This window comes from Dipodomys merriami, unplaced genomic scaffold, assembly GCF_024711535.1.
Source record: "Dipodomys merriami isolate MVZ:Mamm:240054 unplaced genomic scaffold, mDipMer1.0.p SCAF_3, whole genome shotgun sequence".
NCBI lineage: Eukaryota > Metazoa > Chordata > Mammalia > Rodentia > Heteromyidae > Dipodomys > Dipodomys merriami.
The window spans coordinates 75,000,317-75,024,685 of NW_027204492.1; the positions used below are offsets into that span (position 1 = coordinate 75,000,317).

The 24,369-nt window shown below is 37.7% G+C and overlaps 1 protein-coding gene across 3 annotated transcripts; it reads right to left on the reverse strand.

The window, feature by feature from the left end:
- Positions 1-1,641: 1,641 nt before the first annotated feature.
- On the reverse strand, positions 1,642-23,219 carry LOC138839568 (histone-lysine N-methyltransferase SUV39H2). Of its 3 annotated transcripts, none has more exons than XM_070039133.1 (6): positions 23,147-23,219; positions 19,530-19,675; positions 9,096-9,767; positions 6,800-6,946; positions 3,846-3,975; positions 1,642-2,704 (listed from the first exon to the last, which is right to left on the reverse strand). In XM_070039133.1, the coding sequence occupies exons 1-6, from the start codon at positions 23,175-23,177 to the stop codon at positions 2,598-2,600; spliced, it is 1,233 nt and encodes a 410-aa protein (XP_069895234.1). In that variant the 5' UTR covers positions 23,178-23,219; the 3' UTR covers positions 1,642-2,597. The 3 variants fall into 3 exon arrangements, with proteins under 3 accessions (XP_069895234.1, XP_069895235.1, XP_069895236.1); XM_070039134.1 differs by lacking the exon at positions 23,147-23,219 and adding an exon at positions 18,171-18,209 and having other exon boundaries at positions 19,530-19,603; XM_070039135.1 differs by lacking the exon at positions 19,530-19,675 and having other exon boundaries at positions 23,147-23,198.
- Between the last annotated feature and the right edge of the window lie 1,150 nt (positions 23,220-24,369).

The window sequence follows — 24,369 nt, forward strand, 5'->3', positions numbered from 1 at the left end:
ATGACTAGTCAGGAGAGTCTTGGGACCTAAGTATGTATTTAATTAATATAAATGGATGTTTTGCAAAGTCTCTGAAGATTATAGTGCTTTCAAAAAGAGTCATGTAGCCAGTGGCTCACACCTGTAACCCTAGCTACTCAGAAGGGTGATATATGAGGACAGTAGTTTAAAGGTAGCCTGAGCAGGGAAGTCTGAGACTCTTATCTCCAAAAAATTGGAAGTGAGCTGGGTGCTGGTGGCTCTTGTCTATAATCTTAGTTATTCAGGAAGTTAAGATCTAAAGCTAGCACAGGCAGGAAAGTCAGTGAGACTCTTACTTCCAGTTAATTACCAAAAAGCCAGAAGTGGAGTTATTGTTCAAGTAGTAGCACACCAGCCTTGAACAAAAAGCTTAAAGACAGGACCCAAGCCCTGAGTTGAAGCCCCAGAATTGGCACAGAAAAGTCAAGTATAGTTTTAGGCCTAGAAGCTTAACAGGATGATCTTGGTCCTGTTAAAATTACACAACCATGCCAGGCACTGGTGGATCATGCCTGTAATCCTAGCTACTCAGGAGGCTGAGATCTGAGGAATGCAGTTCAAAGCCAACGGGGGCAGGAAAGTCTGCAACTTTTATCTTCAATTAACCACCAGAAAACCAGAAGTGGTGCTGTAGCTTAAGTGGTAGTACACTAGATTTGAGCAAAAGAGCTCAGGGACAGCGGGCTAAGTTCAAACCCTAATACTGACAAAAAAAACCCAAGAAACAAAAATCAAAAAGAAACCTTACACAACCATCCAAAGCCTGTTACCTTTTGTGTAATGTAGAAATAATAACAAAAATCTTGGAGAAGTACATGAATATATGTAAAGAGTGCAAACCTTACTCAATGAATATTACCTCTGAATTCTTAGCATTTCCATGGAGTATTTAGCATATAATAATTAAATATCTGCTAACCTAACTGCTTACAAATTTCAGAAGAATCTATGTTGTGCTATTTAAAAGTAGATTTAATATTCCAATGCTTGAGTGTTTAAAAGGAAAATAAAATTTAAATAAATTTTAAAAACCTTGGATTCATCTTTTCAGTAGATGAAATCTTTTTCTGTATAACTAATGTAAGCTGGTTTTAAGAAAAAGATCATAAAATCTTTAACCTGGGAGAATTTGTAACTCAATGTGAGCATGGCACAGGAAGCTTCCTCACCAGCAGCACTACATGAATATTTTCTCAAAAGGAAAACAGAAAAAATGTCATTAAAATATTTTGCTACATTTCATAAATTTTGATTAGTAAAATATAGGAGAAAGTCTCAAACATGCAAATGAGCAAAATCACATGATTGCAATATAACAATAAAATACAGCTTCTCCCAACAACAAGGTTAAGAATGAAGAAGTGCTCCATTCAGTTTCAGGTCGCTAAAGCCTCCAGAAACAGGTTTAGATATAACTTATTTAGCAACACTGAAAGCTTCATTTATTTGCTACAATTACTTTCTGGTTAACAACATGATTAAAAATTCCAAAATGAGAGATGCAGATTGTTCTCCTCTATTGAGGTCTTAACAATATAGCAAGGAAAATCTGATTTCAATTTTTACAGATCAACTAATAAAAAGATCTCCATTCAGGCATATTTTGGCCAAGTTTAGCTTTATTAGGTCAAAAAACTCTCATTCAAATACAGAATATTTTTTAAGAAGAATCCACAGGAAATATAAAAATATGGATGTAAAGGGAAATGAAACTGCCTGACACAGAAGGTAACATCAGTGAATATTACATCATCTCTAGCTACAGTGGCTCTGTAAATGTCTTGCTGCACTATTTAGACCAGAGGTACTCAACATAGATATCTTTGTAAATGGGACTTCAGAGAATTCCATTTCTCTTGCCTATAATGCCAAGAAAAATCCTCCTGGTCGCACAGGCATGTCCTTAGGAAGATTAGTTTCCAGCCATTCTGAATTTTCAGAGAGGTTTTATATTTTCAGGTATTTTATTTACTTTTATAGAATTAAGAAACCTTTTGAGAATTCTAGGTTTAGATGTTGTAGATTGTGTCAAAATATGAAGTAAAACTTAAATTAAAATTTTACATACCTTGTGTCTATAATTGAGATGCCAATGTTTTAAGGAAAAAGTATAAATTAGTGTAAAAAATTTAGCATCTCCTATTGGTTCTAATATAAGATTATGAGTATTAAACAGGAATAACAACATAGTAATAAAAATAGAATGTGTTTATGTGCACAAATGGGATCAACTGTTTCTCTGAAATGAGAGTGAATGTTGGGGTAACCTTGTAAGTTTAACATTTCCAAACACAGAAGGGGACACTTCCCTGGACACACAGACCAAGCATTCATGTTCATCTATAAACAGTTTGTCTTCTACGTTTCATTTCTCATTACCAAATATGTACACTTCAAATTAGAAATTAGGCTATGTGATACTGAGTCCTCTTCAGAATCAACAATAATGAGTTTGACAAATGTAACATGGACTATAAGTTAACAGGTATAATCTTGATAATATCAAACAATAGCAAATGCTTTAAATATTAACATTAGGAAAAAAATAGTTATCATCAGATCTACTTTCTGAAATCTCAGTTGAGGTAACCCCTGCAGGTCACTGCCCCGCATTTACATACAGTTCTGACCCTCTTTTTGGCAGGGCTGTGGTCAAGAGAGTCTGAAGATATATCTCCAGAACCTGAATATACAGGAAAAAGACAAAAATAAAAGAAAGAGAGAGAGAGAGAGAGAGAGAGAGAGAGAGAGAGAGAGAGAGAGAGAGAGAGAGAGAGAGAGAGAGAGAGAGAGAGAGAGAGAGAGAGAGAGTTAAGACTATTTAGAATACATTTAATATGTTCTTTTAAGGTAGCAAGTAAAGATGCTTATTTACTCAACACCATTAGAGTAACTTAATACCCTTTGTATTTATAAATGTGGATATTCTAAGACAGACATGAATTGTCTTCTAAGGATGGTATGGACTAGTAAGAGATAAAACTGGTATTTGCCTAACCTTGTCCAAGTGGCTACCTGACATGTGAAACTTACTGAGAAAATCCAATGGAAAGTCCTTTCTTCCTGACAGCACATGAAATGAAGTTCCACAGTAATAATATGTGAAGGCCATTGCTCTTAGAAAAACAGAGGAAAGGAAATACTCACATTGTCACAATAAAGCAAATAGAATCAAATGTTCTCTCAAAAGTCAGATTCAAGAAGGAAGAAGTTCACATGTGATTTAAAATCATACTTTCAGTTTTGTAAATATGTATCTCTTAGTAAACCTTCACAAATGTGGGTGTATTAATACAAGTAGTATTGAGAAATATGCTCTAATGGACTTCTAAAATGGAAGTTTTGAAAACAAATCAGTAGGAAATGTGGTATGTAAGAGAGATCATTCATTCCCCAGCCCAAGTCAAGCAGACTTGGACTCTAGCTCTAGTCACCAGATGAAATTTAGACCTTAAGTAAGGTGACTAAGTCTTATAGCCTCGATTGATTTCATTTTTTCTTTTTCTTTTTTTGGTGCCAGTAACAGGCCTCACACTTGACTAAGCCATCTTATTTGGATTGTCCACTACTAGCACTCTACCACTTGAACCATACCTTCAGTCCAGAATTTTATTGGTTAACTGGAGTCTCTTGGATTTTTCAGCCCCAACTAACTTTGAACTGGGATCTCCGATATCAGCCTCCTAAGTAACTAGGATTATGGGTATGAGTCACTGGTGCCTGGCAATTTCTTTCATTTACAGTTTGTTCTGATAATCTAAGGTCTTAGATATACTTCCTCATACTGAAACTACCCCTAATGAAACTATACTTGAAGACCATACCTTTCATTTGATAATCAAATGTCAGCTCTTCTCCAGCATTTATGGTTCTTGTGGAAAATAATGCAATTCGAGGAAGACGAGTATCAAGGTTGTCAATGAAAACATTGAACACCTGAAGATTTGGGTCACACTAAAAAAACAAACAGGAGAGCTGTTTAAGTAAGAGTTAGGTCAAGGAGCTCTTTTATATACCATATAAAAATTTTTAACTTCTCAGGGTATTTTTTTTCTTTTTTGTACCAGTTATGGAGCATGAACTCTGGGCGGGGTGCTGTCCCTGAACTTTCTTTAACAAGGCTAGTTCTCTACCACGAGCTTTTTTGGTGCTTAATTGGAGATAAATCACAAACTTTTCTCCCTGAACTGGCTTTGAAGCACAATCCTAAGATCTCAGCCTCCTGCATTGATAGGGTTATAGGCATGAACCAGTGGCACCCAGCTCAGAGTATTTATTTTTAAAGTTCTATAGGAACTAAGTTGTTTCAAAACTACTGTTAACACATAAAAAACTTCAGATATACTTGAGAGAAAATAATGCAATAAATCTGCAAATACAACTATGCAGCTTTAACAATTAAATAGTCTGCCTATCTTTTTCATCCATTATCTGTTTTTTCTAGAAAAATTTAGTACAAGTCCCAATTAAAATTATTGTTTTTTATCTGTAACTATTTCAATTCAAATTTAATGTCACAGAGTGACTATCTGTGTGTCCTATATCCATAGTTGACTAACTTCAGATTCAATCAACAGTGAATTAAAATATTTATAGGAAAATTGTACTTATACTGAACATGTACAAACTGATTTCTCTTGCCAGTATTCACTTAATAATACTGTGTAACAACAAGCTACATAGTATTTATATTATTAGTAATCTAGACACGATTTAAAGAATAAATGAAAATGTACAGGTTTTATACAAATATTATAGTATTATTTAAGGTACTGGAGCATTCAAATATTTTGATGCCTGCAGGGAATCTTGGATAATTTCACTTCAAATTTATTAAGAACAAAATTCTTAGCCAGTGTAATAGAGTGGCTCATGTTTATACTCCTGTGCTATTCAGAAGCCTAAGACAGAAATGATTATAGTTCTGGGCTAGCCTTCTCAATGAGTTCATGAGATTCCCTTCTCAACCAATAGCTGAGCATGGTGGTAATGTATATCATCAGTGATATAAGAGGCTGAGATCAGGAAGATTTCAGGCCAGCACAAGAAAAAATGTTTGAGCCTACATCTCAACAGAAGAAGCTGGGTATGGTGGTATATGCCTGTCATCAACTATTACAGAAAGTATAAATTAAGTGGATCATGGGTCACACATAGACCTGGGATAAAAGTGAGAATCTACCTCAAAATAACCAGTACAAAAAATGGCTGGAAGTGTAGCTCGGTAGCAAAGCGCCTGTTTAGCAAGCATGAAGCCCTGAGTTCAAACACCAGTTGCACAAACAGCAAAAGCCAAAGTTTAAATCAGAAAAATAAAAATAGGTTTCTCACATATTACTGCTAAATTATATACCAGTTTCTTGGTATGCAATCAACCAGAAGTTTTAACATGACATCTTTATAAGATCAACTATCCAACTTATTCTGAGATAAATTTTATTTATTATCTATAGCATATTATCTATAAAATGGAGTTAATATCAATCACATTGGCCACTTCCCTTACTTCTGGAAATAGTTTTTAGAATAAAAGATTCTGTTAGAACTACAACTCTCAAGTTCTTTCAAGTGTGAATTAAAAATTTAAAGAATGGCCAGGCACTGCTGGCTCACGCCTGTAATCCTAGCTACTCAGGAGGCTGAGATCTGAGGATCGCGGTTCAAAGCCAGCCCCGGCAGGAGAGACTGTGAGACTCCTATCTCCAATAAACCACCAGAAAACCGGAAGTGGCGCTGTGGCTCAAGTGGTAGAGCGCTAGCCTTGAGCTGAAGAGCTGAGGGACAGCGCCCAGGCCCAGAGTTCAAGCCCCACGACCAACAAAAAAATAAAAAATAAAAATAAATTAAAGAATGCTAATTTATAATTTGAACAAATGATTCTAAATGCTTCTATATTCCACAAACCCTCAATTATACAATAACATGCTCACATTCTAAGAAACTATGTTTATCTTCAGCTGCACAAGTCTTCCCTCATCACTCATGAAGTATCTATTCCATGACCCTCAGTGGATGCCTGAAACTGCAGATAATGCAAACATTATTATGTGCTCTACTTATCATAAACTAAACTTACATATTAGGCACAGTAAGATATTAACAATAATAACAGTGTGACAGTAACACTATAATAAAATTAAGCAACTGTGATGTGACCCTCAAAATCGAGTTGTACTTCCTTTATTTTAGGAAAGCACTTTCCACCTTCTCTTTTGCATGTCCAAATTGTTCGCATCACTACTCTTGATGTGAGGCTATCTTAAGTAAAATAAGGGTCATTTGAAGGGGGGGGCAAGGATGAGGTTTGAACTCAGGTCCTTGTGTTTGTTAGCAGGGACTCTTAACAATAAGGCCACACCACCAGCCCTTTTGCTTTCACTATTTTTCAAATAGGGTCTCTTGTTTATGCCAAGGTCAGTTTCACATTTATGCTTGCTACATAGCTGGGATGGCAGATGTCATAACTCACAGAATTTATTGAGGTATCTTGCAAATTTTTGCCTGGGCTGGCTTCAAACTGTGATCTTACCAATCTCTACCTCCCAAATAGCTAGGACTGCAGATGTGAACAACCACACCTGATCAAAACATGGTATTCTAAGCACCTCAATGTTTACCTTCCTAGAACAGCAATAAACCATGTCATAGGAAAAGAGGCCCTTAATATTAAAATACCTTAGAAGAGTCTATAGTTTCAAGGTAATTATCCTTTATGGAAAAATCATTAAAAACAGGATCAAATTGAATTGGTCTTGTCTATAAGTCAAATATTCCTTACACTGTGATTCACAAAATGGGAAACATTTCCATATCGAGCTGCATCCACTGTGAATTCATCAGATTCATAGTCCAGATCAAAGAGATATGTGATTCCTTTGTTGTCATATAGCTGTCCACGCCTTTCAGCTTCTTCACTTGTAATTACCTAAAGAAAAAAAAAACTACTATAGTTTTTTCTTTTTTCTTTGAAACAGTGTCTCGCTATATTTTTCAGGCTATTCTCAAACTCCTGAGCTCAAGTGATCTTCCTACCTCAGCCCCCTGAGCAGATGGGACTCAGGTAACATTATACTACCCAAACCATAGCATATTATATTGCCGTTGATGAACTAAAGAAATATTCATTCTATAAATCAATTAATATATTATTATATTTAATATATTTACAAAAATCAAGTGTTATCAAAACAAATATTCACCAAAAACTGAGCTATATTCGAAGTAGTGAAAGTGATGCCAAATAATTTGTTAAATAAAACCTTGGAAAATTAATAGGTGGAAACATTGCACTACTTATATTATCATTAAGGCATTCAAAACCCTTTAAAACGATAGCTCTCTGCAGCCTGTAACTGAAGAGTACTACATTTATTAGTATATGTTGCAAATATGTTCTGAAGTTATTGTTTTCCTATAACAAATCTCTATGCAGTTACAAATGGAACTATATTACAAAACAGGAAAGAAGCTAGGATAAACTTGCAGTTAACTTCATAGAACAGGTATTCAGGAAATACCAATAGTTCAAAACCATTCAGGAGCTAGGAATACAACTCAGTGGTAGAGTAGTTGGCCACCATGTGTGAGGCCATGCTACAATTCCAGTGCCACAGGGGAGAAAACATCATCTATAATTCTGCTCTTAAAAACAGCTTTATCATGAAAACAGCTCAAGAAACCAAAAATTTCCAAAGTGATTTGTTTTATCAACCAAATCTGGTTGCTGCCAATTTATTTTTTCCGGTTGTGGGGCTTGAGCTTGAATTCAGGGCCTGGGCACTGTCCCTGAGGTTTTGCACTCTAGGCTAGTGGTCTAGCACTTCGAGCGACAGCCCCACTTGGTTTTCTGGTAGCTACATGGAGATAAGAAGCTCATAAGACTTTTCTACCTGGGCTGGCTTTGAACAACAATCCTCAGATCTCAGTCTCCTGAGTAGCTAGGATTATAGGCATGAGCCACCAGTGTTTGGCCTCAGACAAAATTTTAAAAAAGAAAAAATAATGCGATTATATAAAGATCTAGTAATTTCTTTCTTTTTTTTTTTCTTCTGCTTATGTGGTGCTGAGGAATCGAACCCAGGGCCTCATGCATGCAAGGCAAGTGCTCTACCACTGAGCCACCTTCCCAGCCCCTAGATCTAGTAATTTCTGAGTATACAAAAATACAAGATTCAAAACAGGGACTTCATTTCAAAATTCTAGATTAACACAGGTAATTATACATGACTCAATTCCAAATAATCTCACTAACCAGTCAGATATTATAATCACAGATATATGGTGACACTTGTATCTGTTGTCATAGCTTAAAATATCATTTAGTTCAAGACACTGTGGTTCAGTGAAAAGAATCATTCTGGAATTCTGAGTCCTGCCTATTGTTTTCTACTGAGGCTCATTACTCATTTGGCCTTGGATAGATTACCTAAATTCTCTGTGCCAGTTTCTTTTGAGTTGAGAGGATTAGAAAAATAGGGTGCTTATTTATTACAAGAATATGGTGGCACATGAGAAAAACTAGTTTATACTTACACATATGTAAAACTGAATTTGCTGGTATTCAATAATTTACAGAATGGTCTGTAAAGTGTTTGAGTTATAAAGAGATTTTCCTTATGGCTACAACAAATGTATATTCTATAATACTCATAAACCAATTGGTCTACTAGATAACATGTTGACACAAAATAGTTAACTAAACTTAACCATCATTTGGCCAAATGAATGAAGTAAATTATAACTTCTAATTTCAGTCAGTATGTTTAGGATTAATTTTCTTATGACTTTTGTGTGAGAGATGTTATATTTCACAACATATGCATGCTTTCTTCAACAGTTATGGATGTTTTTGGAGGATGATTTTATAACAATTCATTCTATTTTTTGCACATATACAAGTATTTTTAATCATGCTATTGACCTTTCTCCGAAACCTGAAAATGAATTCCTATATATCTGCAAATGGTAACATAAAGATTATGAAGTATTTATGTTTTGCATGTAGTACAAAGGTTAATTTTCAAAAGTATAAACTTTATGTGAGTATTATTTGTTATGTGATAAACTGAACATACCTCTCCAACATACTCCATGACAAAACTCATCTTTTTAATCTTCACAAGGGTTTTCACACCCCAGCCACGGCCATTGCTAGTTCGAAAGATGCAAAGTGAATACTGTGTGCCTTTCTGTACAATCCTATTGGGACAATCAGGTCCACACTGGCACCTTGAGTTGCATTCATAGATGGGGGTACCAGGCGGGATTCTAATTTGTTGCTTCTTATTGTAAGCAAAAAGAACTCCAGCTTCAGCAGGACAGCATTTCTCAAGGAAGCAATCTGTGCATGAACAACCAAAGGTAACTTCATTGACTAAGCTGATTCCAGGGGCTGGCTTGTATTCATTTATGTAGAAGAAATCTAAAGGTGGGCCCTGCAAGTCAACAGTATTTTCAACTAATATCATTCCTTTATGAGTCTTTCTTCTGTTGAGTTCTTCTTGCCATCTTTGCAGAGCTAGCCTTTGTTTAGCTTTCTTCACAATATATTCAGCAACAGCAGGTTTTAAAGTTTTGTTGTTGTCTTTTGGCATTATTACTTTGCCTTTCTTTACCTGAGATGAATAATTATGTTTGTCATTATAAAATTGCTGAAGCAGTAATGGACACTTGAGATTTTGCAAAGGTTCCCAGGTATTTGTAGAATCTGGCCATCCTTTCCATTTTACAAGGTAGTATTCCATATCCTTAAAATATAAAAGAAAATACAAATCAAATTATGATAACATCAATTATTTAAAATACTTTAAAGAATCAGCTATCACCATTTTTCTTAGTAATAGTTCAGAGTATATAAATGTTTACAAATTCCTGATAAAGCACAAATCATACAAATAAAACTATTTTCCCTTATGTAAAATAGAATTTAGATACAGCACGGTTTGACAAGTATCTTACCTGGAGAAAATAAAAGCTCTGAAATTCATGAAAACTTTCCTAAACAGTGAATTAGGTTAAACAAAAAAGTATTTATTATGATTGTGGAAATAAATGGACTCAAAGCTATCTAAATCCTAGGTTAGTGGCTTACTTGGCCCATACAGATGCAGGCTGTTCTCTATGGTTTATAACTTAATATTGTTCACTGGACATTAGAGAACTTATATTTCCCAATGTCATGGTCAAATATCCTCTAAATATTCTCAAAATTTGTTGTCTAAATCATTCTTAAGACAAGGTAGCTATTGAGAACCTGTAGTGGGGTTAGTCTGAATTGAAATGTGCTTTAAGTATAATACACACTGAATTTCAAAGACTTAGTACAAAAAAGCAAAATACCTGACTTTTAAAATGCATGTTGAAATTATATGTATGTATATATATATATATATATATATACATATAAAAATTTCACATATGAAACTCTCTCTCTACACACACACATACACACATACACACACACACACACACACACACACACACACACACACACACACACACACACACGTGCAAGTGTGGTGCTAGGGATCAAAACCAGGGCCTTGTTCATGCTGAGCAAACACTCTACCACTGAGCTAAAAACCCCAGTCTCTATCCATAATTTATTAATGACAAATGACCTGTGGGTTTTTTTTTGTTATATTGCTGAGGCATAAGTTGGATTGAAGGACACCATGATATATCCAAGAGTGAGCTTATTTTTATTCCCACTATCTGTATCTTAGTATTTTCTCATATTCTACTTAACAAGCAGTTATTCCTATGAAAAGAACTCTGCTTCATTTTGAAAAACTGATTGCAATATATGAAACAGATGAATGCAATACATGAACAGATGAAAGCTCATCTGTTCAAATGTGTTAAAGTGTGATGTAAAGATATATACAAAACCCGTATTTCCAAGTAAATACACAGCAATGTCTAGTGCACACTGAAGTATTTGTGAACCTGAGCTTAAAACTTAAAAGTTTTCTTTCACAATTTGGTACTTTTACACTACAATAGATAGCTCTTAAAATTTCTGTTTTCCTTAATTCTAAATTTAAATTTTTTCTGATGCATGAAAGCAATGCAACTTGGTCCTGGTTTTACTGCTCGTTTTTTCCTACCATAACCCTGAGCTATGCCAAATAAATGTTGCCAGAAAATCCATGAAAGAAACAAATACTGGCTTTAAGTCATATCATTCAATTATCATCTAGAAAAACTAAAATATCTTCCACTCAAGTTTACTTCCCAAATAGTATATAGTAGTGATTACTTAAGTCACTTGCATTTTAAATGACTAAGATTTATTATGAATCATATTAGTTAACTTATAATAATTATACATAAAACATGAATGTTTTGGAAAATAATACAGAAATACCAATAACATTTTATTTTGGCTTGTAGATAGTTTTATCTTTAAAACTAAAAAATGGTATTTCCATTTTGAAAAACAAGATAGTTTGACCCAGAAAAATCACTGAATTTGTTAAAAAAAATTTAATTCAATAACCTGAAATTCCAAATAAAACTCCCAAACCCTTAGGCTTATCTATTAGTATCTTATTCTGATCTGTAAGCTACTCTTGATTAACTACAGAAATGGAATGGAGTGGTGAACTTATCCATAAATTATCTTTGTGTAATTTGGAATACAGCACATGCATTTCTTCTTTTTTTATTTTGTTGGTTGTGGGGTCTGAACTCTAGGCTTGGGTGCTGCCCCTCAGCAATTCAGCTCAAGGCTAGCATTCTACCACTTGAGCCACAGTGCTACTTCTGGTTTTTTCTGATTATGTGGTGCTGAGGAATCGAACCCAGTGTCTCATGCATGCGAGGCAAGCACTCTACCACTGAGCCACATTCCCAGCCCACATGCATTTCTTCTCTCTTTTTTTTTTTTTTTGCCAGTCATGAGGCCTAAACTCTGGGCCTGGGCACTATCCCTCAGCTCTTCAGCTCAAGGCTAGCACTCTACCACTTGAGCCACCGCGCCACATCCGACTTTTTCTGCTTATGTGGTGCTGAGGAATCGAACCCAGGGTCTCATGCATGCAAGGCAAGCACTCTACCACTGAGCCACCTTCCTAGCCCCATGCATTTCTTTTTTCTATTGCTTTTTTTTTTTTTTTTTTTTTTTACTATTTATTTGGTGTAAGTTAATTTATGCATTCTAGTATCTCTACTTAATACTTGAAAGTTTGGTCAGTATGAAGCATGATGAAGTTTAAGGCATTACCACAGTAAAATCTCATTGGGAGAACAGGCAATAATGTTTGAAATAGCAATTTGAGACATATTTAAATGCCAAAATAGTTAAGACAGTCAATCCCACTAAAACAGAAAGAGTAAAGTCAATATAGGACAGATAACCAGAGAAAAGAGAAGATGTGGAACAAACTACTCTGTGAAAGACTGAATTTAAGGAATACGGCAGGCAGAATGAGAAATAAGCAAAAGCTTACAACTATGATTTATTTACATAAGTTGCTGGGCACCGGTGGTTCGTGCCTATAATCCTAGCTACTCAGGAGGCTGAGATCTGAGGATCAAGATTTGAAGTGTGAGAAAATCTCTTTTCAATCAAAATAGTTTGCTTCCTCTCTGTTAATCTTGTGATAATTGTTTTTCGGAAAAGTTCCTGCTTTGGCCCATGTAGTTTGTATTTAAGACATTCTGTTAGAAGCTCCTTGAGCTTTAGTTACACCCTGTTAATAAGCCATATCCTTTTGCAGATTGTGAACCTGAGCTCAGCCAATCCAAGCAGAGGCACAGGACCTGTTGGTTAGAGATAATAAGGGAGCAACCTACCTGCTCTGTGTTTGCTGGCCAGATTTTTGGCTAGTGGCTTATAATTCTGCAGAAGTAAACAGCTTTGCCCAGTTCAAGTTGGTGTCCTTATTCTTAGGTTACACCCAATATCCTGAGCTATTTCGAACCCATTTATCTTTTCATTCTTCAGGACTAAGTATCCCTAATGAAACCCCATCACTCTGAGATAAGGTAGATCTGTTATATAGCACTCACCTTAGCTATAATTGAGTACTTTGTATGAGCACTTAATTCTCTCCGAATTTGTAACCTTATAAACTCCATTATCAGGTACCATACCTATGTCCTTTAATGCTGAGATTCCTAGTTCCTAGGGCAAGATATGGCAAATGGACAATAAATGTCAAAGTAATAAAAGTATCCACTCCCAAGAGTTCAATCATTATCTTTTGACAATTACTTCAAGGTCTATTTGGCCAATTATATCTCACTCTTGATTTGGAGCCATGTTTCCAACACCTTTACTTGAAGTATATTCAAGTTATCTCCCTCAAATCCAACCTAATTCCTTCTCTAATATTCTTGGATATTGAATGGTAGTATTATTTACATTAATTCTACCCAAATTAGAAATTCACACTTTTTTAGATGTAGCTACTTAATTGCAGATCCCTACTACCCCCAACTATAAATCAGAGGTTCACAAATATTACCTTTGAACAAATAAAGTCAAGCCAAATGCCAGCGGCTCATGCCTGTAATCCTAACTACCAAGGAGGCTGAGATCTGAGAATCATGGCTCAAAGCCAGCCTGGGAAGGAAATCCCATGAGGTTCTTTATGTCCAATTAACTACAAAAAAATGCCAGAAGTGGAACTGTGGCTCAAGTGGTAGAGTACTGTCTTTGAGTAAAACCTCAAGGACAGCACCCAGGCCCTGAGCTCAAGCTCCAGGACTGTGCATATGTGTGCGCACACACACATACACACATTCACAAAATCAGCTATTTCTATTTGCTACCATCATTCCTATTTCAGTTCAAGGACCATCATTTCTTCCCTAGGTCACCACAGCCTTTTAGAACACGTAGTCATATGTGTCATTTCCTTTCTGCTAATCTACTTTCCTTATTGCAGAGAAGTCTCCAAATTACAATTATTTTACAGCCTTTCAAATGGTTTCACATCATCTCAAGATGGCTGAAAGACCCGTCCCCCCCTCATCCCTCATCCCTCCTCCTCTACTTCTTCTTCTTCTTCTTCTTCTTCTTCTCTCTCTCTCTCTCTCTCTCTCTCTCTCTCTCTCTCTCTCTCTCTCTCTCTCTCTCTCTCTCTCTCTCTCTCTCTCTCTCTTTCTCTCTCTCCCTCCCTCCTATTCTCTATACTCTTTATACAGAGGCTATACTAAATTACAGTGTTTCTTCTTTCAGGCTATACTGGAACTCACATCATCTGAGAAACCGTGACTTATCCTGTGTGTACTTCCTACAGACCTTGTAATTATGTTTGCCACTGTATTTACTGCAACAGATTACTTATCAATCTTTCTCACTAGGCTTATGTTCTTTTAAAATGAGGAGCTCTTTCTTATCACTCTTTATATTCTCAGACTCATACAATACCTAACACCCAGAAGAAACTTCAATGTTTGTTAAATGAGCCTATGGAGAAAAACAGGAAACCCTTGGTTGTGCTTTGGCCCCAGCCAGCCCTTTTATGCCTCATTCCTCCTTTTGGGAATAGGAATCTTTATGACACTGTAATTGGGTGCAATTTTTTTTTTATGTTGCCATTCCTGGGGCTTGAACTCAAGGCTGGGGTGCTGTCCCTGAGCATTTTTTCTCAAGGCTAGGCTAGCTCTCTACTACTGAGGAACAGTTCTACTTCTGGCTTTTTTAAATGTTTAAATGGAGATAAGGGTCTTACAGACTACTCTGCCTTGGCCTGGCTTTGAACCACAATCCTTAGATCTCAGCCCCCTGAGTAGCTAGGATTAATAACATTCTTGAATGACTAGCACCCAGCAAAAGTATGTAATTTCTTTCTTCTTGTTTTTTCAGAGGCTCAAACTTAGTTGCCTGGTGTCCCAGTGGGCTTTTGAACAATGTTGGATTCAGGAGGCTTTATAGGCTGGTCATAGCAGAATCTTAGGATTTTTTATGTCCCCTCTGCGCTCAGGTATGGAAGGCTTCACTTACAGCTGATGGAGCTATTTGGGGCTATTGTGGAAACTAAGATATCACTCACTGGGGCATGCCTTTGAAGGATACCTGATCTTAGGCCCTGTCTCACTTTCTACTTCCTGTCTGCTATGAGATGAAAACCTCTGCCCCATCTTCCCACTGCCCAAACAACTATGGCCTTAACCCTCTGAAACTGAGTACCAATAAATCTGTCATTTAGTAATTTAGGTCTAGTGTTCAGACACAGCTACACAAATGTAACTAATACATTAGCCAATAGGATACTTGTATAATATAGTATGAAGTTACCAAGGTGTGGTTTAATGGTGACTGGGTCACTGGAGAAATGAGTGAAGGAAAACATAATTCAATATATTAACCACTGCCAATGCACAAAAGTGCATGAAGTGTTTAAGAAATTAGGATATAAAATATGTCTGTTTTTAGGCTGTTTCCATAGTTAAAACAGTGCTTGACTCATAGTAGATAGTAAATCTGCAAGTATGTATCTCAGATTATAAGGAAGACAACAGGAAGTATTAAAACATCTTCAGCAAGACTTCAGTGCAATCACAGTTGGGTCTCACAAGATGTAATGGCATTTTGGAATACGGTATTGAGACAACATTACTTATGATCTAAGTGGAAGGGGCCACACAGGAAAAAGACAGTATTAATACTAGATAGAAGAAATATATAAATGAGGTATTCAGGATATTAACTGAGCAAACTAAAGTTGCTTATTCCAAAGCAAGAAACAAAATGCACTGATGAAATAGAACAAAGAGAGAAATTAAACAGCAAGGAACTTATACAGAATTCTGTGTAAGAATGAATCTTAGTTATACCTTTGATTTGTAAATACAGAATTTTATGTAACTAATTCTTTCTGTGAAAGAATAATGGGAATGATAGGGAAGAGACAAATATAAATATAAATAATGCAACCTGATCACCTATTAGATTTATAGGATACAACAGAAGAATAAAGTATGAAATTAAGGTTATACTTAGAAATACTACGATAGTAGATGAAATGCAGACATAAGGGAGGAAAATGGGTACTATTTTAAATGTGTAGAACTTGGGTAACTAGGATACTTACTTGAATTGAAGCCTAGAAAGAGGTGAAGGCACAGAAAGATTTGGGTTTGATGAGACAAACTGGTATAAGCAGAAACCACTAGGAAAAGAGGTCACCCAGACAGCAACCACAAACTGAGAAGAAGGCCAAGGACAAAACCTTGGAAAATTTATCTACATTTCAGAGGAAGTATAGATAAAATACAGTAAGAGATTTGTAAAGAGTATCTAAAAATGTAATCCTAGCTGCTTGGTAGGCAGAGATGAAGGATCACAGTTTGAAACCAGCCCAGGCAAATGAGATTCCATTTTAACTGATGGCTGGGTGCAGTGATGCAAGCTTGTCATCATCAGTGAACAGTGAAGTACAAGTAAGAGGGTATCAGCCAGACTGGCCTACCTCAAGGATGATAAATGCAAAAAGAAGACTGGGGTGTGTCTTAAGAGGTAGACTGGAGATAAAAGATAATGATAGTAAACACTGATATAATCACCAAATGTCTGTTTGTTCTATTTATTTTAAATTAATTCATTTAATGTTAATTACACCTTGTGTGATGGCACTATGACTTGATTTTATAGACAAAGAAGATGAAGGACAGAGAGGCTTGCAGAAAGAAGCTAGAATTTTAATCTAGGCTGCCTCTCCACAGACAAGAGTTCAAATGAGGAAAATAGAGCAACACTGGTGAATGTGGGAAACTACTATGTTAAGACTTGAGACCTTCAAATTTGGCATTAGAAAGTCAATGATAAGGGCACAAATTAAAAATGTTTAAAAGTTAATGGAGTTGAGTGTGGTGTTGTATGCTGGTGATCCTTGACGCTTTAGATATAGAAGAATCATTGTTTGAGGCCAGTATATTGTGGTTCGAGGCAAGCACTGCAAAGTTAGCATTACATTTTATCTGAAAAACAAACTAAAAGTAGAAAGACAGAGACAGCAAAATAGAGAACGATTTGGGAAGTGATAGCAAGGGTCTTGTTTTATTCTGGACAATGAAAAATGCTAAAATTCACTAATTTCAGTATACTAAGCTTTGAACCATAAATGTTATGTATGTGAATGGTACGATGGTATGAAAATTACATCTCAATAATGTTGCTAAAAATTAATGGGAAGTGACTATAGGAATATTTGCATTAGTAGGGAAGAAATATAAAGAATGACTTCTGAGGGCCAGGTACTTTTTAAATATTTACTGAGACAAATCAGTGAAAATGGAACTTTATATTTAAAAAGCCACCAAGTTGCCATGTGTCTGTTAATCTCAGCACTTTGGGGGTTAAGACAGGATGGACAGAAGTCAGAGGTTAGACGAGGGATACATAGTGAGACTTTCTCTCCAAAAAATGACATCTTTAAAAGTGAGAGTGAAGGTGGGCACCACCTGTGGCTTATGCCTATAATTCTAGCTAATCAGGAGGCTGAGATCTGAGGATCATTGTTCAAAGCCAGCCAGGGCAGGAAAGTCCATGAGACCCTTATCTCCAATAAACCACTAGAAAACCAGAAGTGGCACTATGGCTCAAGTGGTAGAGCGCTCACTTTGAGCTGAAGAGAGCAGGGACAGTGCCCAAGCCCAGAGTTCAAGCCCCACGACCAACAACAACACCAAAAAGTAAGAGTGAATACAGATAACTGGTGGTAAAATGAAGACTTCAGTCTTAAAAGATATGTTCACTGAGGTAAAAGAGGAAGTATTCAGCTGAATATGAGAAAATAAGGGGTAGCAGAAGAAATCCAGAAAAAGTAATAAATACAGAAAATACATGATATGAATGAGGAAACAAAGCAATAGATAAAAAATTGTCAAATAGAATTGATAGGTATGAGAACAGAAGCACTTGATGGAACCAATATATATGATTATCAGATGTTCTCAGTGACATGAATTTTTCAGAGCTTGTAAATGGATGTGGAGGATGGCTGGGATATTTCAGAAATAGAGGGATGCTAAAGGCACAGGTGAAAATGAGGTCTTACTAAGCAGGAAAGACAATGATACCAACAAATGGATATTTCAAAGGGGAACTAGATTTGGTGATGATTCAACAGAAGGAACAATGAAGAATTAAAACAGTATTCTTGATTCTTTGACCTGAAAGAACTGAGATTACTTACAATAAGAGTTCTTCATCAGAGGTTGTTATAAATGAATTACTGAAAAATATAATTACAAGTTTTAGATTAAAAAGCGTCTTATTTAATCAAGGCATTCAATGTGCATATGTGAAAATGGAGCCACATAATTTGAAGGGATGAATGAGACTGGGAAAGATGGGGAGAACAATGAAAGGGATGACATTGATCAAGATGTATTATGCTTATAAACTGATTTGTTTCATTAAAAACCCTTTATACAAGTACAAAAAGAAAACAGAAAGAGCCCGACGCCAGTGGCTAACTCCTGTAATCCTAGCTACTCAGGAAGCTGAGATCTGAGGACCACAGTTCAAAACCAGCCTGGACAGGAATGTTGATAAGACTCTTATCTCCAATTAACCAAGTGGTAGAGGGCTAGCCTGGAGCTGAAGAGCTCAGTAAAATGCTCAGGCCAAGTTCAAGACCCACGCCTGACTAAAAAAATAAATAAAAATAATCAAATGCAAAATAAATTAAAAAGCTTCTTAGAAGAACTAAATTTACTATTAATAAGTGGTTGTACAAAGGGGTTCCAATTCCGTATGTCAGCTTATGAGTACAATGCTTCTTAGTCAATGTCAACCCTTCCATCATTCTCCCTTATTTTCCCCCTCCCATCCCTACCCTCAAGTTATATAGTTCATATTTTAAATAATGTATATTGGCTAAATGACTGAATTTGTCACTCTCCATTCATTTGCTGCTGCCCCTTTTTGCCATCTCCCCAAAACATGCTTCCAGTTCCTGGTATTCATTTTGATAAACAGTACATTAGTTGGAAGAGCTCCATTTTTAAGAGGACTAAAGGAAAACCCAGAGAAGTTAAATGAGCTTGCTGACATCAGTTGTAAGGTATTAAACAAAACCCCAAATGACTTTGAAATTAAAAACATTCTGTTACACCACTGAATCTCCTAAAATCTGGTGATTGAAATAAAAATGGTGATGCTTCTTGAGAACATTTAGTAGGACTAACATTGGTTGAAATTCTAGGTTCATTTCAGGTGATCATGGGGAAACTATGATGCAGGAACAAAATGAGTGATCAGGAAAAGACAACCTGAGATCAGTTTGCTCTGGTAATCTATATGTGGAGATAATAAAGAATTGGATGTAGAGGGATATAAGTACTTTAAAATATTCCAATGCTAGCATGCTTTATGCAAAATCCTGTCAATATTACTTGGCAAATAGGTTACAGGACATATAAATGAATCACTACCTAGAATTTGAAACATTAAGAAGAGTTTGCTTATTTAAGGTTATTTTTATGTCACAGAAATAGGTAATACTGAAGTGTGAATAGGTCTATTTTAAGGATCTAGACATTTGCCTTACCTTTTCTACCTTGTAGTCACACAAGTATTCCACCTCATATTTGCTTAGATTCCTTTTGGTGACTCCCATCGATTTACATGTGAGCTTTTCTTGTCTACATAATTCCTGAAGAGTATCAAGTGAAACTAGGCAAGGAACACACCACACTACAATAAGAAAATAGAGTTCTTTACTAATGAAATAGCTACTCAGTTAAAACAAAAATGAGAGACTTAAAACCTTTATATCCCCACCCTTCAACTGGTCATTTTGGTATAAAAGTCAGTACCATAAGAAACCAATTATGTGTGTTCAAGATAAAATTAAGCATTAAAGAACTGTGGTATGTTTTCATGTACCTTCTAATATATCTCTAACCTACTATGTTTTCCTGATATTGGTTAACTTCTATTAAACCATGTGACAACGCTTTCATGTCTATAAATTTTCTAAAGATTACATATAGATGCAAAGGTCAATAGAGGTAATCTTTTTACTTTCCCATTACATTCTACATAGAATTACTATCTGAATAAAACTATTTCTGGGTCATACTTATTTTTTAGAAGTACTTCTAAAATATATCTTAAGAAAATAATAATTTAAAAGTAACTTTTTCTTTAAATGGACAATAAGATCTGAAATCTAACTGTAATACCGTTCTGTAGTTATAAACTCATATTTTCACCTTGTCTATTTTAAAAACATTGTTAAAGCTGGATGCAGGTGGCTCACACTTCTAATCCTAGCTACTCACAAGGCTAAAATCTGATGATCATGATTTGAAGCCAGGCCAGGCAGAAAAGTCCATGAGACTCTTATCCAATTAACTACAAAAAAGAAAAAGACTAGGAACCAAGCTGTGGCTCAAGTGGTAGAACACCAGCTGTGAGCAACAAAACTCAGGGACAGCACCCAAGCCCAATGTTTAAGCCCCAGGACCAGCAAAAACAAAAACCTCAAACAAAAAGTTAGGTACTCCTACTGATAATCTTTATTATTATAAGCACCCCTTTTATTTTTCCTTTCATTAAGCTGTTGGGGTCCAGGGTAATTTGACCCTTGTGACTGACAGCTGTTAAGACCCTTTCTTGGCTCCAGTGAAGGACTGAAGTCAAGCAGCCAAACTACCTTTATGCTAGCCCAGCAGCTCTGAATCCTCCACTGTCTTGAGAAATCTGCACAGCAATTCTAACTGCTTAATGATGAAGTATTCTCTGGCTCCTCCGTTTATGTGTCACCGTTACTACCAGCCATGTCAACTAGCTTGTGTAGGATAATTATTATTATCATTATTGTTATTATAGTTATTTGCCATCACAAACTGCAAGGAACTCTAGGTGAGCCCTGGCCATTTCTACCTAGGCCAGAGCCTGATGGCCCAGCAGGACTGTGACTGTGCAAGCCCATGGAGTTATGCTGTGACTGGTGCAAGCACACACTGTATTTACATGGCTGATGCCACAATTTTCTGTGAGCCAGCTGGAAGACACTATCATGTGCCCGCTAGTGTTCCAACAGCAGACCCAATAAAAGGTTTTTCTCCAGTAATCTTTTCTTCTCTATTTTTTATATTTATCTTTAGTAGAGGGAGCTGTGCTGGTAACAAGGAGGACAGGGGAAGTAGAAGCAAAGCAGTAGCAGTGGCAAAGGCAGCACCCTGGCAGTAGTGCCAGCTACAGTAGTGGTGAGAGGACAGGTGAAGGGTTCCAGAAACCCAAGGCAGAAATGAATGGGAGCAGAGGAGACAAGAGACAGTAAGATCTGTGAGAAGCTTACGAAGAGAAACTGAGGGTCCTGATCACTGAAGAGATCTAGAGAGCTGCCAAGGTTGAAGGGTCAAGTTGTTAGCCACCCTGGGCCCAAGAGCTGTAATATTTGTAGCTTAAAGCAAAGGGTACTGCTGAGGCCTGTACAAGAAGAGACCAGCTATAGCTGTTTCCTGGGTCTGCTGATGGAAGCAAAGGATTATAATAGTTTCCAAGTGCTCTTATTGGTTAAAGCCAACAGCTACAAGTCTTTCATGAGTGCCCAGACTAGGGCTTCTAAACCCTTAGCTGCAATAGGCTCCTAGCTCTCAGATCATGGTGCTTTAAACTTCTGGATATACCAATCTAACCTCTAAAAGGGGGGGGGGGGAAACCATGCAGTCCATATACCCACAGGTTTAGCCCTGCCAGGCCAATCACCAGGTCAATAAATGGAGCTTAAATTTTTTAATACCAATTTAATTTCATATGAACTGAATCATAATGATAACCAATTCTGAGGTTCAAATAAAGCCTTGGGCACTCAAGAGCCTGGATGGCCAGGCTACTAGGCTCTCCTCTCATATATAGAATTTCTATGCAGGTAAAGTTTAAAAGGGCCCCAGTTAACTGAGTCGGTAACACAAACATGTGGCTTTTAAAACAACAGCGTGTAACAACAGAGAAAAAGATGTCACCTGACCATTTGTGAAACAATGTATCAAAGCAATAAAAACCCCTTGCACAAGTTATCACTAACTCTGGCATTCCTTAAAAAAGTACTATTTTTAAGGGACAATAATAAAGTCACTTCGAAATTCCAGAATGTATTGCAAAGTTCCAGGCTTTCAAAAAGTGCTTAACCACCACACATGCGCGCGCGCGTGCGCGCGCACACACACACACACACACACACACACACACACACACACACACACACACACACACACACACACACACACACACACACACACACACACACACACACACACACACACGTTAATTTTCCAGCCACCCCAAAATAAAACTCTAAGTTCCTACTGGGCAAAAAAAAAAAAAAAGGGAGAAAAGAATAGAAAATAAAAGAAAGGAAGGAAGGAAAGGAAGGAAGGAAGGAAAGGAAAGGAAGGAAGGAAGGAAGGAAGGAAGGAAGGAAGGAAGGAAGGAAGGAAGGAAGGAAGGAAGGAAGGAAAGAAGGAAGGAAAGGAGGGAGGGAGGGAGGGAGGGAGGGAGGGAGGATGTAAAAAAAGAAAAGGAAAAGAAAAAGAAAAAGTTACAAGGTAATCCAGAGGTCGCTCTTACAAATAATCACTTTCTGGTGCTTTCTCCACCCAGAAAGTGAACGACCTCCCAGTGTGTCTGTGATGGGAGGGGGGGGCAGGGAGATCCCTTTCCTAGTCTTCCCACCTACCCCCAAGCCTACGGTCCCGAGTTCACCATCACCGCAGCAGGCTTTTTGTCCAGTAGAAAGCAGCTTGCACACTCCCTGCTCAAAGTGCCACAAAGGAACCAAAGCCTCAGCCCTGCCAGCAGGCATCCTGGCCAGGGTCTGGAGAAGGGGACATGGAGGGACGACTGGAGAAAGGAAACAAGACGCAGATGGGCGATACGAGGGGGAGACGACACGGAGGGAGGGACGACACAAGGGGGAACACGACACGGAGGGCCACTGTGAGGCAAGGGAGGAAGCGGGCCGGGGCCAGGTGAAGGCTGAGGACAGCCACGGGGAGCTGGCGGAGGGTTGGGGTGTGACCAGAGCAAGGGGCGACCTCCCGCCAAGTCACATCTGGTTAGCCAGCGAGATGGCGGGGATGTTGGCCGGGCCTCGGGCGTATGCCTAGGAACCGGAGGGCGAAGCGACATGGGTTAGGGATCGCGCTTCATCCTCACCTCTTTGCGCTTCGGCCCCGGCTGCCGCCATCTTGAGGTGCTTTCATTCAAACTGCGCGGTCGGACAGAACAGCTCCGCTGGCCGACGCTCCGCCCCCAATGTGGCCCCGCGTGGGACTCCGAAAGCCCCGGTTGGAGGCTGAACTCCGCGATGCGTCCTGACGTCAGCAGAGGCAACCCAGGCGACAGCCAGTACGCCTGCGCAAGCTCAAGGCGCGGGTGCAAGGGGACGCGGTGAGCGCCCATGGAGTGGGCGTGGCCACGCCCCTAGCCAGGCCATATTTGGCTCTTCCCAAGGAAGCCCGTCTGCCTTAGCTTTTCCCACGCTGCCATGCGCTGCGTGAACTGTGCAACCCTCAAAAATCGTGCAGCCTGAGTGTAGGATGCAGTAGAAGCTTCCCTTCTTATCCGGCTCCTCAGCCACCCGAAACAACTGCCCTGTTTTGCTAAAGCTCGGGATTCCAAAATTGCCAGCACGTGGAAATATGTTTGTGGGAGAGATTCTGTGGGTGTGCCCACTCGCTGCCTCTCATTAGTATTGCATGTTGCCTGGGCATTGTCTCTTTATCTGAACGCTCAAATGTGCCCCCACAGCTTGAAACACGGGTCTCTTTATTAGTGCTTTACCCACAGGAATCAGAATGATTTTAGTGAAGATTTGAATTCACAAGTTATAGGGTGGGAAGCCTCTGGGTTTCTGTCTGCAGCTGCTGGTTAGGGACTGTGGGTTCACTTTGGTGGCCAGGCTACAGAACTAATCCGAGGACCTTGTAACTGGTCTCCACCCTAGACTCCTACCTCATCAATCCCCTATCTATTCTTCGCATTATTCTAAACATTTTAAAGCAAATCTTAAGAAAAGTGAATCATGAGAACGTGGTAGGCAGCCAACTGACATCTACCAATGATTTCTAAAAGATTCGTGTGCAAAAATGCATTCATATTTCAAAGAACGATGTATAAATTTGAAATATTGGAAATAAATTCAGGACAATATGCATATGTTTAATAATTTGATTCCATTATAAAATACTGCCCGACTATCTGTCTGAAACATAAAGGCTGTTTATGAACTTAATATCTTGAGGGAAGTATTTAATATGTGAAACAAAACCAAAACAAAGTCCTCTGAAATAGTTTCAACTTGATACCAAAAAAATGTACAAGATAAGAGAATATAAAGCCATTGTGATTTTAACTTATTTCTACATTTTAATCACTTC

Excerpts from the sequence above, each read along its gene's own strand:
- LOC138839568 (XM_070039133.1), bottom strand. The coding sequence starts at position 23,177 with ATGGCGGCAGCCGGGGCCGAAGCGCAAAGAG. Across the intron at positions 6,947-9,095 it reads TCATGGAGTATGTTGGAGAG|GTAATTACAAGTGAAGAAGC; the intron begins GTATGTTCAGTT and ends TTTTTTCTTTAG. Across the intron at positions 3,976-6,799 it reads CCCATTTTGTGAATCACAGT|TGTGACCCAAATCTTCAGGT; the intron begins GTAAGGAATATT and ends TTGTTTTTTTAG.